General features: G+C 41.0%; 1 protein-coding gene across 2 annotated transcripts in view; it reads right to left on the reverse strand.

The window, feature by feature from the left end:
* The window catches only part of ppp2r3c (protein phosphatase 2, regulatory subunit B'', gamma), a 39895-nt gene that overhangs the window by 995 nt on the left and 23710 nt on the right, over nucleotides 1–15190 (reverse strand). Inside the window, exons 4-12 of one of the 2 annotated variants that reach the window (XM_072489009.1) lie at nucleotides 8308–8420; nucleotides 7521–7618; nucleotides 7348–7418; nucleotides 7116–7248; nucleotides 5770–5825; nucleotides 5596–5671; nucleotides 5373–5509; nucleotides 4362–4499; nucleotides 898–957 (exon numbers count right to left, since the gene is read on the reverse strand). In XM_072489009.1, coding sequence (XP_072345110.1) covers nucleotides 898–957; nucleotides 4362–4499; nucleotides 5373–5509; nucleotides 5596–5671; nucleotides 5770–5825; nucleotides 7116–7248; nucleotides 7348–7418; nucleotides 7521–7618; nucleotides 8308–8420 — 882 coding nt within the window. Of the gene's footprint in view, nucleotides 1–897; nucleotides 958–986; nucleotides 1091–4361; nucleotides 4500–5372; nucleotides 5510–5595; nucleotides 5672–5769; nucleotides 5826–7115; nucleotides 7249–7347; nucleotides 7419–7520; nucleotides 7619–8307; nucleotides 8421–15190 lie in introns of those variants that run through there. The other variant, XM_072489015.1, reaches the window with a different exon arrangement.

Raw genomic sequence — 15190 nt, forward strand, 5'->3', positions numbered from 1 at the left:
TGGGCCATTTTATAGTGGAGGTTGGGGACTAGACTCTTTAAAACTCTACATTAGCAATGCTCTTTTTTGGAATCCATACATTTCTTACTATAACCGGAAGTACAAGAATCTGAAAGGGACATAGATACATTGAAACGGTAATCTCATTTGTAGGTAATAATCTTAAGTGTTATAAAAATGTATTCTTGTCCCACTCTACTATGAAAATCAAAGGACCAATCAAGGGAAGCTAGGAACTTTAAAAACATTTAAAAAAAAATTTTGAGTACCCAATTATTAATTTGTTTCAATTAAGGGCAATTTTGCATAGCCAATCCACCTAACCTGCGCATCTTTGGATTGTGGGGGTGAACCCCACACAGACACGGGGAGAAAATGTAAACTTCATGTAGGGCAAGCTAGGAACTTGATATTTGGTGAATGTGTTCATAAATTCTGCCTTTCATTTTTGAAATGTTTCTAATCCAAGCCAGAATATGTAGATGAATCTTCTGCCCAATAGGTCTTTGGGACAAGAACTAAAATTAGGTCCTCTCAATCTAAGTTCTTGTTCTATTAGCAGTGGAGTGGGAAGCCTTTTAGTTCTAACTCTGAAGCATCATCACTATCATTATTTTACCCAGAAAGTGATTTAACACTTTTTATATATATATATATATATATATATATATACACACACACACAATTTCAGAAAATTCCATAGACTACCTCCAGTAATGGGTAAAGTAATTGAATCAATTTTTGTTTCAGCATTATGAATGCATACACAATTGCAGGAACATTTTCTGCCTTAATTCTTGCACACCAATTCAAATCATAACTCATAGAAACCCAAGATTTAAGTATTTCCAATTTTATTCCTTAGCACTGAAATGCCTTCTCAAAGTTACACAGTACCTTGACATCCTGAAAAGAAACTGGCTCCTGCCCATGAAGTTTCATTTGCTCCTGTATAGCCTATATAAATAAAAACAAATTACAGAACTACAGTAAGGCCAGTTAAACTAGAGAGTTTGAGTACTTGCCCGTCTATTAAGATTAGGTTGTTAGTTTAGGTTGGTAAATGAGCCAAGTATACAGGACATTCCACCTTTGACACAATAACAGAAAAGGCAAATGCAATTACTACACATTACAAGCACATCTCTTCGTTGACAGTGGATATTTCAGATGGCCTGGGTGAAAATAACTCATGCAAACTTATTATTCAAGGGGTGGGCATTCCAGCCAATTCTCCCTTCGGTCCAAAATCACAAGCTGGTTGTACTACTCAGGAATGCTATTCTCACTAACAAAGACACTTAATTGAACTGTGGACTTTCTTGGTCTGAATAGTTCTATACTCCACACAATACATTTTTTACTCTACAGCTCAGTATAGAAACAAAGAAAATAGAAGCAGGAGGAAGCCATCTGGCCCTTCGAGCCTGCTCTGCCATTCATTATATAATATATAATCTTTATTAGTATCACAAGTAGGCTTACATTAACACTGCAATGAAGTTACTGTGAAAATCCCCTAGTCGCAACACTCTGGGGCCTGTTCAGGTGAACTGAGGGAGAATTCAAAATGTCCAATTCACCTAATAATGTCTTTCGGGACTTATGGGAGGAAACCCACACAGACATGGGAAGAACGTGCAAACTGTGCACAGACCGTGACCGAAGCCAGGAATCAAAACTGGGTCCCTGGTGCTGTGAAGCAACAATGTGAAGCACAATGCTACCGTGATCATCAAGTTCAATATCCTGATCCTGCTTTCCCCCCATATCCCTTGATCCCTTTAGCCCCAAGAGCTAGATCTAATTCCTTCTTGAGATTACACAACATTTTGGTCTCAACTGCTTTCTGTGGTGGTGAACTCCACAGATTCACCACTCTGGGTGAAGAAATTTCTCCTCACCTCAGTCCCAAAAGGTTTACCCTTTATCCTCAAACTACGAACCCTAGTTCTGGACTCCCCCATCTTCGTGAACATACTTTCTGAATCTACCCTGTCTAATCCTGTTAAAATTTTGTAAGTTTCTGAGATCCCCTTTCACTCTTCTAAACTCCAATGAATATAATCCTAACCGATTTAATCTCTCCTCGTACGACAGTTCTGCCATCCCAAGAAATCAACCTAGTAACTCTTCACTGCGCTTGCCACCACAGCAGGAATATCTTTCCTCATATGTACAGCTAAATTAAAGAATTAGGACCAACGATATTCAGATAAATTATGCTACTAACATAAAATGGCCGAAAAATATTTGAAAAAGAATATGTAACATGTGAATGTACATTGGGTATTATATGCTGAAAATTACAATTAGCTATACAATTGTACCACAGAAAATATGGTGTAACGTAGTAGATATTATGGCTGGTACAGTAGATTTTAAGGAGTACCTTAAAGGAGATAGAGACAAAGAGGTTTAGGGAGAGAATTCTAAAACTTAAGGCCTTGGCAGTTGATGCCACTGCTGTCAAACATTAATTAACAGGATACTTTATGGCTAAACATTTATTTTTAAAACCTCTGGGGCATGGGAGTTTAAATGTAGGCTAGACTGATAGAATAAAAGTTAATTCTATCTGCTGGTTGCAAGGGTCCTCTGTACTGCTACTATTGCAACAACTATTTGTATAGCTCAAGCAGCACGGTGGTGCAGTGGTTAGCACTGCTGCATCACGGCACCAAAGACCCGGGTTCGATCCCGGTCCCGGGTCACTGTCCGTGTGGAGTTTGCACATTCTCCCCGTGTCTGTGTGGGCCTCATCCCGACAACCGAAAGATGTGCAGGATAAGTGGATTGGCCACACTAATTTGCCCCTTAATTGAAAAACTATTTGCACAGCTCCTTTAACATGCTCAAATGTCACAAGGTACTATCAAAAGAAATGTGACACCAGGTCACGTAGGAGATATTAGGGCTGGTACAGTAGGAGTACCTTAATGGAGATAGAGCCAAAAAGGTTTAGGGAGAGAATTCTAAAACTTAAGGCCTTGGCAGTTGATGCCACTGCTGTCAAAAGTAGCGTGATTAAAATTAGGGTTAATCACAGAATGCGAAGAGTGTAGCAACTTCGGAAGGTTGCAAGGCTGGAGAATAGGAAGGGACAAGGCCAAAGAGGGATTTGAACTCAAAGGGTGAGAAGGCATTGTTAGCCAGGAGTCAGAGTAGGCCAAAAAACACAGCTTGATGGTTGAACAGGACTTGGTATGAGGTCGAACACAAGTTTTGGACTAAGTGGGGAAAAAGTACCATGGTGAGTGCATTTAGGCACGTGTTTAAGGGTTCCCAACGCCAAGAAATAAAACGCTATCAAACAGCACTCTGGTTAGATAGGGGGCCTCAGCAGGGAATGCACAGCCGAGGCCGCACATAGCCCCGTTTTCTGCACTGAGGAGCTATGCTCGCCAGAACTCTTCAGTGTAGCGAGAGATCGGGACACCATTTAAAAATAGTGTCTGATCTCTATAGCCCCCCACGTGAACCCCACCCCTCCCCAAAAGCCCCAACTTACTATGAGAGGGGTCTCAGAGTCGCAATCCCGCGAGGTGTTGCGAGCGTGGTCTCTCGGTTTCTATCAGCCACGTCGCGCTTTGGCACGCTACTGTTCGGGTGCAGCATGACCATTCGATCGTGTCGAAGGGCATAGATGAGTGCTTCAGCAGCAGGGTCATCATTGGGTGATGATACAGAGGTGGAAAGGCAGGGTCATCATTGGGTGATGATACAGAGGTGGAAATACATGGTTGGAAGCTCTTCCCAGGGGCAATATAATACCTAGTTTGTAAAAAGTCTGATTCAGCTTCAGCCAGTTGCTAGGTAGAGGACAGGAGTCAGTGGGGGTTAGGGAAGAAAGTTGATTGGCAGAAACCAAAAGCATTGACTTTGACCTTCCTAATTTCTCCTTATTAAATGTTGGACAAATGGTTTGATAATACAGAGACGGTGGAGTGGTTGAGAGAAGTGGTAAAATGACTTGTGGTAGTTTTAATCTAATTCTAGTGGACATAGGCCTATAATACAAAATACTAATAGGACACCAATTAGTAATTTGCTCATTAAGCTCACAAGATTTCTCATAATTGGCAAACAGAAAGAGTGTTACGCTGCTAGAGTAAATCTCCCTAGGTTGGTGCTGAGGCAGATTTTTGGAATGGAGTAGTGAGCTTTTTTCTGCATCAGCACCTGAGAGCAGAAATAAGGACAGAGTGCCTGAAAAGGGAAGAGTGCCAATCCATCACCTGGCATCCCTCACCTTGATAAATATTTTATCTAATACAGCAAAAAATAATGTGTTCAATGATTTTTAAAAATGTACATTGATCTTAATGAAATACTGTTTAAAAAAAAACACCAATGCTCACCCTGAAGAAGAAATTAAGGGAAAAAACATTAAGATAACCCTTATTTTCCATGTCCAGTAATTTAAAGATGTATTGGAGAGCAGCAGGTTCCTTTCGGTTTTCCAAAGCAAGAACAAAATCCAAATATGTCTTGTAATCCTTAAGAAAAGATGTCAGAAGGGTAAACTTCTAAAATATAGGCATGCTTTTATTTCAAGGGCATTCAAAAATATTCTTGATATTCTAGATTGCTAACACGACGAAGGACCAATTTCCTAATGTCTGATTCACAAAAATACAATATTACTTATTTTGGTATTAACATGGTGATCAAAATAAGTAATCTTTTGTTACATACACATCATTTTTATTCCCTTTTTGTAATTACCGAGATGGTATATCTTTTCCTAGTTTTCCATTTTGTTTTTCTGTAGCACCAGAATGAAAGCCTGATGACAGTTTAAGTCTATGATATTTCTTACAGTTAAAAAACATTAACCATCCTCTAGCTTGAAAAAACCTCTTTCCTCTATTCTAGCACAAAATAGGCAAAGATGAAATAGTAGTGACAAAATACAACATGACTGACAACACCAAAGTACTAAATATGTAGGTTTTTAACAAGAACTACACACTGCTCTATTGGGCAAGAAAATTACTTGATTATAACAATATATCACCTAACCATACACCGGGCTTAAAACATTGACAGTTTAATTAAGATTCTTTAAGTTATGGTCAAAGAGCAATGGTGGGCTTTATGCATGCAAACTTACCAAACTGAGCAAGACTAAGAATTTAAACGCTACACTGCAAGTCTAACCCTTAATCTGATGTGCTCAGTCACTAATATTGCAATGGGAAACCATTCAAACATTCTTTACTACAATGCAAACTAGTTTGAAAATAGTATTTTGAAATTGATTGAACCAGAAAATGTTGTTTCAAAAAGAGGGTAAAATTAAAATCCATTACGTTTCCTCAACTTTACAAGAGATTATTGCAGCAAGTGAATTATTTGTAGGCAGTTACCATTTCTCCATCATATGTTAGGCATTCCTGAAAAACCCTATCCAAAAACACGCCTGTAAGTGTTCCAGTACCATAACGTGATAGTTCTTCTTTGCTGAGCATTCCATTGTGATCTTTATCTAGATTTAAATACTGACCTAAAAAATAAATATTACAGTTAACCAATAACTACAACAGATATGCGCCACAAGTGATAAAGATTCTTTATGCACCCAACACATACCATATACTCTCAATGCAGAAGGAGCAGAAAACCAGTTTGATTCTTGACTTTCCTTAGACAGTTCCTCATCTCTGAGCTACAAATATAAACAAAGGCAAACAGTTAGCGAAACATTGAATTGCGATCAATGGATCACATTTAAAACGCAAACTTTCTCAGATGGCCAATAATTACCTCTAACAAATCATCCAAAAAGCTGCAGGCCAAAATATCTTGGATTTTTATCTTGCCTAGGAGTATTAAAGATATGAAAGGTTATTTTGAACAATCGTGCTTGTGTGTATATAGTAAAATACAATCCTTTATTTTAAAGATGAAAGCATAAATAAGTCATCATATTTTTGCAACTCGACATCAGATTTGTTCCTATTGTCTGATGGTTCAGACGGTCATATCTGAATTAAAGTTCAGTAACCTCAACCCAGTTTCCAGACATTATGGAACCAGTGCCCATAATTCAACACAAACTGGTAATCTCTAAAAGGATGACTGGCGAAGGAAGTAGAATCATCTTGCCACTTTAAGATTGTTCTTTTAAAATAGGGGTTGGATTACATTACTGGGAACTTTACTCTGTCAGATGATTTCAAGACCACGTGAGAATAGTCAGCAATATATGCCAAAAAACTTCCTCTTACCAAAATAATCATAGTCCAACTCTTAAACAGCACATTTATAAAAAGCTACAAGCATAGCTTTATAGTCGGAATATTAGTACAAGACAGTTTTAGAAAATAACACAATAATAAGAATCTTTATTGTCACAAGTAGGTTTACATTAACACTGCAATGAAGTTACGGTGAAAAGCCCCTAGTCGCCACATTGCTCATTTTTGTAACTACCTGGGAGGATTTTGCGATTAAATTTTAAGATTTGCCTCTTCCACTTAAAAATACAAAAAATTACCTTACTCTTCAAAGTAGTAATTTGTTCTTTCTCGACAAATGAGGCAATTTTACCAATTGCTTAAAAAAGGAGGAAACTTGATTTGAATTACTGTTAATTATTTTCTTAATTTTCATGAAGCTCCATTTACCAATTTTAATCTCATGAATAACCCAATGTAATTATCAAAACAAATTATACATTCAGGAAATCAACACAATTATCAAAACTTTAGGTTATTCTTATGTATGCACAAAACATTGAACTTAAGTGAATGTCGTTCAGTCGGATAGCTCTGAACATTCAAACAAAAGCTATGCGCTTGATTTCCAATTCTAAAAATAATGCAAACCCCATTTGCTCTTAACAAGTAGACTTCAGCTTATTGTATCTGTTTTCAATCGATACAACATTGCTGTAACAGCATAGAACCTCACAGCTCAGCATGAGGAGTAAGAAAACAAGAGACGCCTTTTCAGCTAATCTTAGAGTTGACACTGCCAGTAGCCATACAGAAAACTGCTGTCTAAAGTAAAGGAGGCTACAAGAACAGCCATAAAGAACTAAATGTTTAGACAGCTAAGAAGGTTAAATACTTCTGGGTATATAATTCAATGAGGAAATATTAACTTACCTGTTCTGAGTGGGTCAAGGAAGAAGAAAAATTTTCTAACAGCAGTGCACACGTAGAATGAATAGAAAGACTTTTCTAAGCCATCAAGCTGTGGTAAGGTGGGAATCAACTCCAAAATGTAATTCTCCAAATCCTGTTGGCGTAATTTGGTGCGGGATTAACATTGCATAGAATTAAATGTGATTGAAATGTGGTAAAATTGTCAGATCGGAAAATAAGGTGGGATACTTACAGATTCACGAAGATATCCTTGACCTGCTACATCATACAAACTCAGACCTATCCTTGTTTGATGTAGCCAAACTAAAATTTAAATAGATTTAGTATGGTTGCATTATAGCAAAATTAATATATTTTTTTAAATTGCAAAGTTGTCAAATAGTTTGCATCACAAGACTCTACTACCTTTCCGCATGACATAATTGAAGAACTGCATTATGGATATCCTTCCATATGGGTCATTGTGCAGGAGTTTTGCAAAAATCTTAGCTGCAAAGAACTGCCTGTAGATAAATATTAAATGCAATTAGCTACAGTAAAAATATATGTAAAAATGCTCACAAAAATAGTTTAAAAAATGAGCATAATAGAATCAACATTTAAAGGTATTGATTTTAATAAAATACACAACTGCCGAGGTATAGACTTGTATGTTCTACATTCTCTTACTCACTGCTGTAACTTGGCACAGGTATTGTTATTTTTAGCCTGACATCATAGTGCCGATAGCAACTGAGCAATTCAATTCAACACATGTATGTGCAATACAATAACTAACAAAAACATTGCTATTTTCAGGTTAGTGAAGGGATAAAAATATGATCTTGCATTTTAGTTACAAATGATGAAATGCATATGTCTCTCGAAAATCACACTGAGATTTTGGACTACTATTAAGCAAAATGCTTAATTGAGGGTTTTCAAGCTGTGGTTACCGTTTAGCCAACTGTACCTAGTCAGTTCTAATATGTTCTTGATTTAGTTTAAGACAGGTCAAATTTCAGTTTAAGACATGTCAAATTTGAGAACAATTCTACAATCTACACTGCTTGTCAAAAATTGCACACCAGATATTTTTCATTATACAATTCATTATTACATGTGCTTGACTTAACAGTAAAAACATTTTATTAATAATATCCAGAGTTTTTCTTTAGTTTCTACTTAAAAGATGCTTACAAATGATACTTACTTGCACTTCTGTCCTGCTTTCTCTTTGACCTCCAGAAAATTTTCATAATTTATCATTGCTTCCTCTCCTATCAAAGGAGGGGTTTGATGCTTGTCGAGTAAAAACCACAAATTCTATAAAACAAGATCAAAAAGGAATATGCGTACAGATCCACACACCCAGCTTAACTATTTGTGACTCACCATTGATTAAGGAATGGAGAGAGGTGTGGCAATGGGCTGAGAGTTAACCATTATTGACATAAAAGTTTCAAAACTACTGCCAAAATAATATTGACAAGCAACATTGCTGTATCTCCATAAAAGCACCACAACCATAAACTATTTTGCAAGGCTGATTTAATTTGTGTCAGCAGTCTAAATGATAGATTATTTTACAACTGCTGTTCTAAAACATGCTCACAAACCAAGTGATTCAGTACTGCAATGGCCTTGCAACATCTGGCCCAAATTGCTTTGGTTCCCATCTGTCTGCTTGTGACACAAAATTAACTTCTCGTATCGGTGGAAAGAAATGGGGCCAGAAAAGGCACAGCAAACTAGACAATGATTCCAGCCCTGATATAGTAATCACAGGCATAACAGCAAATTGAAATGAAAACTAATCAAAAATTGCACTATATAAGCTCATGTTTAAGCTGGTTATAACAGCTAGAGGTGAAGGGACAGTGGTAGCAGGCTGGGGATGGGGTGGTAATCTTGGTTCTTATTTGTTCTGCTCTTTACTCTCTAATTGTCTGGCTGTATCTGAATTAACTTTCAGTTTGCCTGTCTCTCTGAATGCAACAGCAGAGACTGAGTTGTTTAGCGATTAACTGATTTTCATTGTGAATATATCTTAAATATGCAAAACTGTTTTGACATTCGTTTTTATAATCATAAAGTGTCATAAAGGCTAGAATTTCATCTAATTAAAAATGCAACTGACACAAATAAATAAATAATTTCATCAATATTGTACATCCAAAAAAAAATCTATTTTTCTTTCAAAGTGTATTTTATCTGACATCCTTGTGATTAACAGGATGTAGTTAGAAGTACATCCATGGTTCCGAATAGAAAGTACACCAGAATGCTGTGCAAAGGTTTATCTTTTCTCCCACGTCCCCACACCTCCCATCTATCTCCAGGTAGAACTACTGAAATTTAAGCTCTCAGTAAGGAAATGTGAGGTACCATTTTATCTTTTTTAATGCAGGGAACTAACCCAATCCTTAAAATAAAATGAAATGAAATGAAACTCGCTTATTATCACAAGTAGGCTTCAAATTAAGTTACTGTGAAAAGCCCCTAGTCGCCATGCTCCGGCGCCTGTTCGGGGAGGCTGGTACGAGGCTGACTAAAAAGTCACAAATCCAGATTTATTACGACAATCAAAACTACAATCAAAACTTTTATATACATTGAATGATGATCTAAGTTGCATTTTAGTCAGTTTCATTATTATTTAGATAATATCAGCTTTAATATAATTAAAACATCTCTAAGCCATCATGGCCATTATAAAATAATGATACCAAAAAGTTATACGGAGATATTTTAGGGCAGAGAACTAAAATCTGTTTAAAGAGGTAGGCTTTAAAGAGCGTCTTTTCATAGAATTTACAGTGTAGGAGGGCATTCGGCCCATTGAGTCTACCCCGGCCTTTGATAGAGCACTCTACTCAAGCCCACACCTCCACCCTGTCCCCATAAGCCCACCTAACCTTTGGACACTAAGGGGCAATTTAGCGTGGTCAATCCACCTAACCTGCACATTTTTGGACTGGGCCGAAAGCGGAGCACCTGGAGGAAATCCACGCAGACACGGGAGAAAGTGCAAACTCTACACAGACAGTCACCCAAGGCCGGAATTGAATCCAGGTCCCTGGAGATGTGAGGCAGCAGTACTAACCACGTACTGCCCTCTTAAAGGAGAACAGTGAGGTAGGGACTTTTGGAACTTTGTCCCCAAGCAGCAGAAGGCACAAGCACTAATGGTGACCGATTAAAATTGGTGATGCTCAAGAGGCCAGAGTTAAAGAAATACAGATATATCTTGGAAGGTTGTGGGCCTGGAGGAAATTACAGAGATAGGAAGGGGGTAGGCCGTGAAAGGATTTGGAAATAAGGATGAGAATTTTCACGTCAAGGCCTTGCTTACATGGAATCGAATGTATGTCAGCAAGCACAGGGGTGATGGTGTGCGCGAACTGGATTTGGTGCGAGTTAGGACACAGGCAGCAAAACAAATTTGCAGATAGTACAACATCAGCGGCTGGCTAGAAGTGCATTAGAAGAGTCAAGTTTAGACATATCAAAAGCATAGATGAAAGTTTCTGCAGATGAGGCGAGACAGGGTCAGAGGGGAAGTACAAGTACATGTACAGACGCATGGTTGGAAGTTCATCTTGGAGTAAAACGTGACACCAAGTCTGGTTCAGCCGCCGACAGTTGCCAAGGGCAGGGATGGAGTCAGTGGTTAAGGCGAGAAGTTTGTGGCTAGACCAAAGGTAATGGCTTCAGTATTCCCAATGTTTAATTGGGGGAGTTTTCTGCTCATCCAGTGCTAGATAGCTGACAAATTTGAGACAGTCAAGTGTCAAGAGGTGATGATAAGAGAGAACTGGGTGTCAATGTGAAAAATGATTTGTTTTCAGATGTCACCAAAGGGCAGCATGTTGATAAGAAATCGGAGGGGGTCAAGATTAGGACCTTGTGGGACACCAGAGGCAAGTGTGTGGGACCAAGAGCCAAAGCCATTGCCCATGGTTCTTTGGCTACTATTTAATAGATAAGAACGGAACCAGACAACTGCAGTGCTGTCAGCTGGATGATGGTGGAGAGGCATTAAAAATGATGGTGTGGTCAATAGTATCAAAGACACTTCCGGTTGCGGCTATGCTGAGCTAAGTTGCACGTTCGGCAGCTCCCACCAGAAACTGACTTTTGGGCTCTTTGAGGGGCCCCAGCGGCATTTGTTCGACGGTTCCCAGTGTGGGAAGGTGACAGTACGATTTCCCCGGCACTGTATGGATTGGACCAGGAGTGGAGCGGTGAAAAAAGTAATTCTGGTGCAGGGAATTGAAAGCAGAGTTGCTGGAGCCGATGAAGGCTTCGATCGACAAGCTGGTCGAGACCCAGAAGGCCCAAGGGGCGGCGATCCAGGAGGTGCGGCAGAAGGCCTCGGAGAATGAGGACGAGATATTGGGCCTGGTGGTGAAGGTGGAGGCGCACGAAGCGCTGCATAAGAAATGGCAGGAGAAGTTCGAGGACACCGAGAATCTGACGAGGAGGAAGAATCTGCGGATTCTGGGTCTCCCGGAGGGAGAGGAGGGGTCGGATGCTGGAGAATATGTGGTCACGATGCTGAACACGTTGATGGACGCGGGTGCCTTCCTGAGGCCCCTGGAGCTGGATGGGGCCCACCGAGTCCTGGTGAGGAGGCCCAAGTCTAACGAGCCGCCGTGGGTGGTATTGGTGCGGTTCCACTGCTTGGTAGACAGGGAGTGTGTCCTAAGATGGACAAAAAAGGAGCGGAGCAGCAGGTGGGAGAATGTAGAGGTCCATATATACCAGGACTGGAATGCGGAGGTGGCCAAGAAGAGGGCCGGGTACAATCGGGCTAAGGCGGTTCTGCGTCGGAAGGGGGTGAAATTCGGAATGCTGCAGCCGGTGCGACTGTGGGTCACGTTTAAGGACCGGCACCATTACTTTGAGATGCCGGAGGAGGCATGGACCTTTATTCAGGCCGAAAGGTTGGACACAGACTGAGGGTCGGTTGTGAGGGGAGGTCCAGGGGGGCTACTGTGGTTACTGTGCTTTGGGGGATGTTCTGTTCTGTTTTGTACTTTGTGTTTTCTACTGTGTTCATTATTGCTTAATAGGGGGTTTGTATATTGGGGGAATTCACGATGTAGTTGTAAGATGTTTATTTATGTGTTCTTTGTTTTTCTTTTTTCTGTAAGGGGGGTTTGTAGAAAATATGTAAAAATTTGAATAAAAATATTTCTAAAAAAAAAGTATCAAAGACTGCAGATGGATTGAGAAGGACAAGGGTGTTAGATTACTTTTGTCATGGTCCGAAGGATAGTCATTTGTGACATTGACAGGAGCTGGTTCAGTACTATGGCAGGGCAGAAACCTGACTGGAGGGATTCAAACAGATCTGGGAAAGGTGTGTGTGGATTTGGGAAGAAGCAACACATTCAAAGACTATGGGAAGGAAAAGAAGATTGCAGATGGAGCACTAGTTTGCATGAATGGAGGAGTCAAGGTTAAAGTTATTGATTTTGAACAGAGGAGACAAACTTGGAGAAGACATGATGGAGGATAGTAAAATAGTAAAGAAAGATGCACGTTATGGTATTGAAGAACGTTTAAGGAAATTTGATCCTGTGGACCGGGGAAATACAAAAGTGGCAGTGGGAGCTGATGGAATGCTCTCAATATTAGTGATAAATAAGTCGATGAACTGCACACAGTAATTGGAGGCGAGGGTGGAAGAGATAGTGGAAAGGGGTTTAAGATGACGATTTTTGTTACAGGAAAGAAGCCAGGGGTTCCTTTGCATTTCTGCAGTTTTCACGGACAACGAAAGTACCTGACAGTGCTTTGTGGTCCAGTCAGGTTTGGTGATGAATGGCTAAACCAGTTGTCTGCCATATGTATTCAATTCTGTGTCTTTGTACTGAGAGAGAGAAGAGAGAGGAGCGAGAGAAGAGAGAGAAAGAGAATGAGAATGCGGGTTGGGCTTTGAAGGTGGAGATGGGAGTGGTTAAGAAGATCAATGGCTGCAAAAATGTTGTGGTAACAGAGGGCCACACAGTTTAGATTTTGAAATTACAGTTGTAAGTGAATTAGGAAACAAGGACAAAGGCTGAAGGATGTAGGGTTTGGAGAATGAAGTGTGAGGTAGTGGAGAAAGAATTGATCAGAATTACTTTACCCCAGTTTGAAAGTATGGGAGCAGAGAGAACACACAAGATGTATGGTCAAGGGGGTAGCCATGAATGTGGGTTGGGGAGTTTATGTGGAGGAGAAATTATGGGAAGATAGGAAGGTAGTAAACTCAGAAGAGTATTATAACTTGAGATGGAAGTTGAAATCACCAAGGATGAAAAGTCACTGAGTAGAAGCTGGGGGAGGAAAGCAGTGAAGAAAGCTTGGTGGGAAAACTGTCATGGGACTTTATTGGATGGTAGAGAGATCAAGGATTGTAAGAGAGGTTGTGAGGTGGAACAAGTTGAATTGCTCAAAGAAGGAACAAGTGCCAGAAGAGTAAGGAGACAAACTGTGATGTGATTTGGTGATAACTACCACAGTCCAGTCGAGACATGTGGCAGATCCTGAGGGGGAGGTCATCATCTCTCCGCCAGATTTCAGACAAGTGTATGATGTGATGCAATCATCCACAAAATGATCATGGATTGGAAGGGCCTTGTTCATGAGTAAGGAGACATTCTGGAGAGAACATGGAAAGCAGCGATGATAGCAGACATGTAGGTAGGGTCAAAAGTGAGGGGGTTGAGTTGCATAGGGAGGAGATTGGCAAGCTTAGCCCCAGTTAGAGTGCTGGGCTGGGCAGAAAGGTCGTCAAGACTGAGATGGGCAGTGGGCATTGCTGTCCATAAGGAGGCAGAAATGTGCACGCAAATGGATCCGGGAAAACTCACATTATATAGACCTGGTTAAATAGCAATTGTTAGAATGCTTATTTAGATTCTGGTAGTAAATAGGGAAAAGAGAGGAGGACAATAGGAGAGAATCAGAGTTAAAGTCAGAAGTTCCATAGTGGGATAAAGTTAATATAGGGGCACGTATCCTCACATAGCATTGCTCAGCCAATGAACAGTAAGCAAAGCACTTGCAGCTTCTGTTACTGGCTTGGGATCATTTTTCCACCCATTTCCTTCCTTTCTTATTGGTAAAATACATGAAGCACTACTGAATATGTAAATTAATGCAGAGTTTCGCTTTTATCAGATATTGTGGGCACAAACCTATCTGGGTAGTATCATGATAAAGCAAAATCATGGACTTCCGGTTGCGGCAATGCGGAACTGAGCCGCACATTTCGGCAGCTCCCGCTAGAACGGACTTTTGGGCTCACCGGAGGAGCCCCAACGGAAATTTTTTGATCAAATCCCGTGTGGGAAGGTGAAGTAAGGTCCCCCTTCCGTCGTGTATGGAAGGGACTAGAAGTGGAGCGACGGAAAAAGAGGCTTTGGAGCAGCGGCAGAAACGAGGGGGAAAAAACAAGATGGCGGAGGGCGGCGATCGAGCAGCATGGGGGCCGGACCAGCAGGAGTTTCTCAGGGGCTGCGTGGAGGAGCTTAAAAAGGAGCTGCTGGCGCCAATGTTGTTGCCGATCGAGGGGCTGAAGGCGACCCAGAAGGCCCAGGCGGTAGAGCTCCGAGAGGTGAAGGAAAAAACTAACGAGAACGAGGACGAGATCTTGGGCCTGGCGGTGAAGATGCGCTGCAGAAGCACGAGGCGCTGCAGAAGCGGTAGGCCGAGAGACTCGAGGTCCTGGACAACAGGTAGAGGAGGAAGAATCTCCGGACTCTGGGCCTCTCCGAAGGAGCGGAGGGGGCTGATGCTGGGGCGTATGTGAGCACGATGCTCCATTCGCTGATGGGTGCGGAGGTCTCTCCGAGCCCCCTGGAGCTAGAAGGGGCTCACCGGGTCCTGGCGAGGAGACCCAAGGCTGGCGAGCCGCCAAGGGCGATAGTGGCCAGGTTCCATCTATTCGCGGACAGAGAGAGTGTCCTGAGATGGGCCAAGATGGAGCGGAGCAGTAGATGGGAGAATGCGGTGATCCGAGTCTACCAGGACTGGAGCGCGGAGGAGGCAAAGAGGAGAGCTGGCTTCAACCGGGCCAAGGCGGTGCTGCACAAAAAAGG

This window comes from Scyliorhinus torazame, chromosome 2 (genome assembly GCF_047496885.1).
Source record: "Scyliorhinus torazame isolate Kashiwa2021f chromosome 2, sScyTor2.1, whole genome shotgun sequence".
Taxonomy (NCBI): domain Eukaryota; kingdom Metazoa; phylum Chordata; class Chondrichthyes; order Carcharhiniformes; family Scyliorhinidae; genus Scyliorhinus; species Scyliorhinus torazame.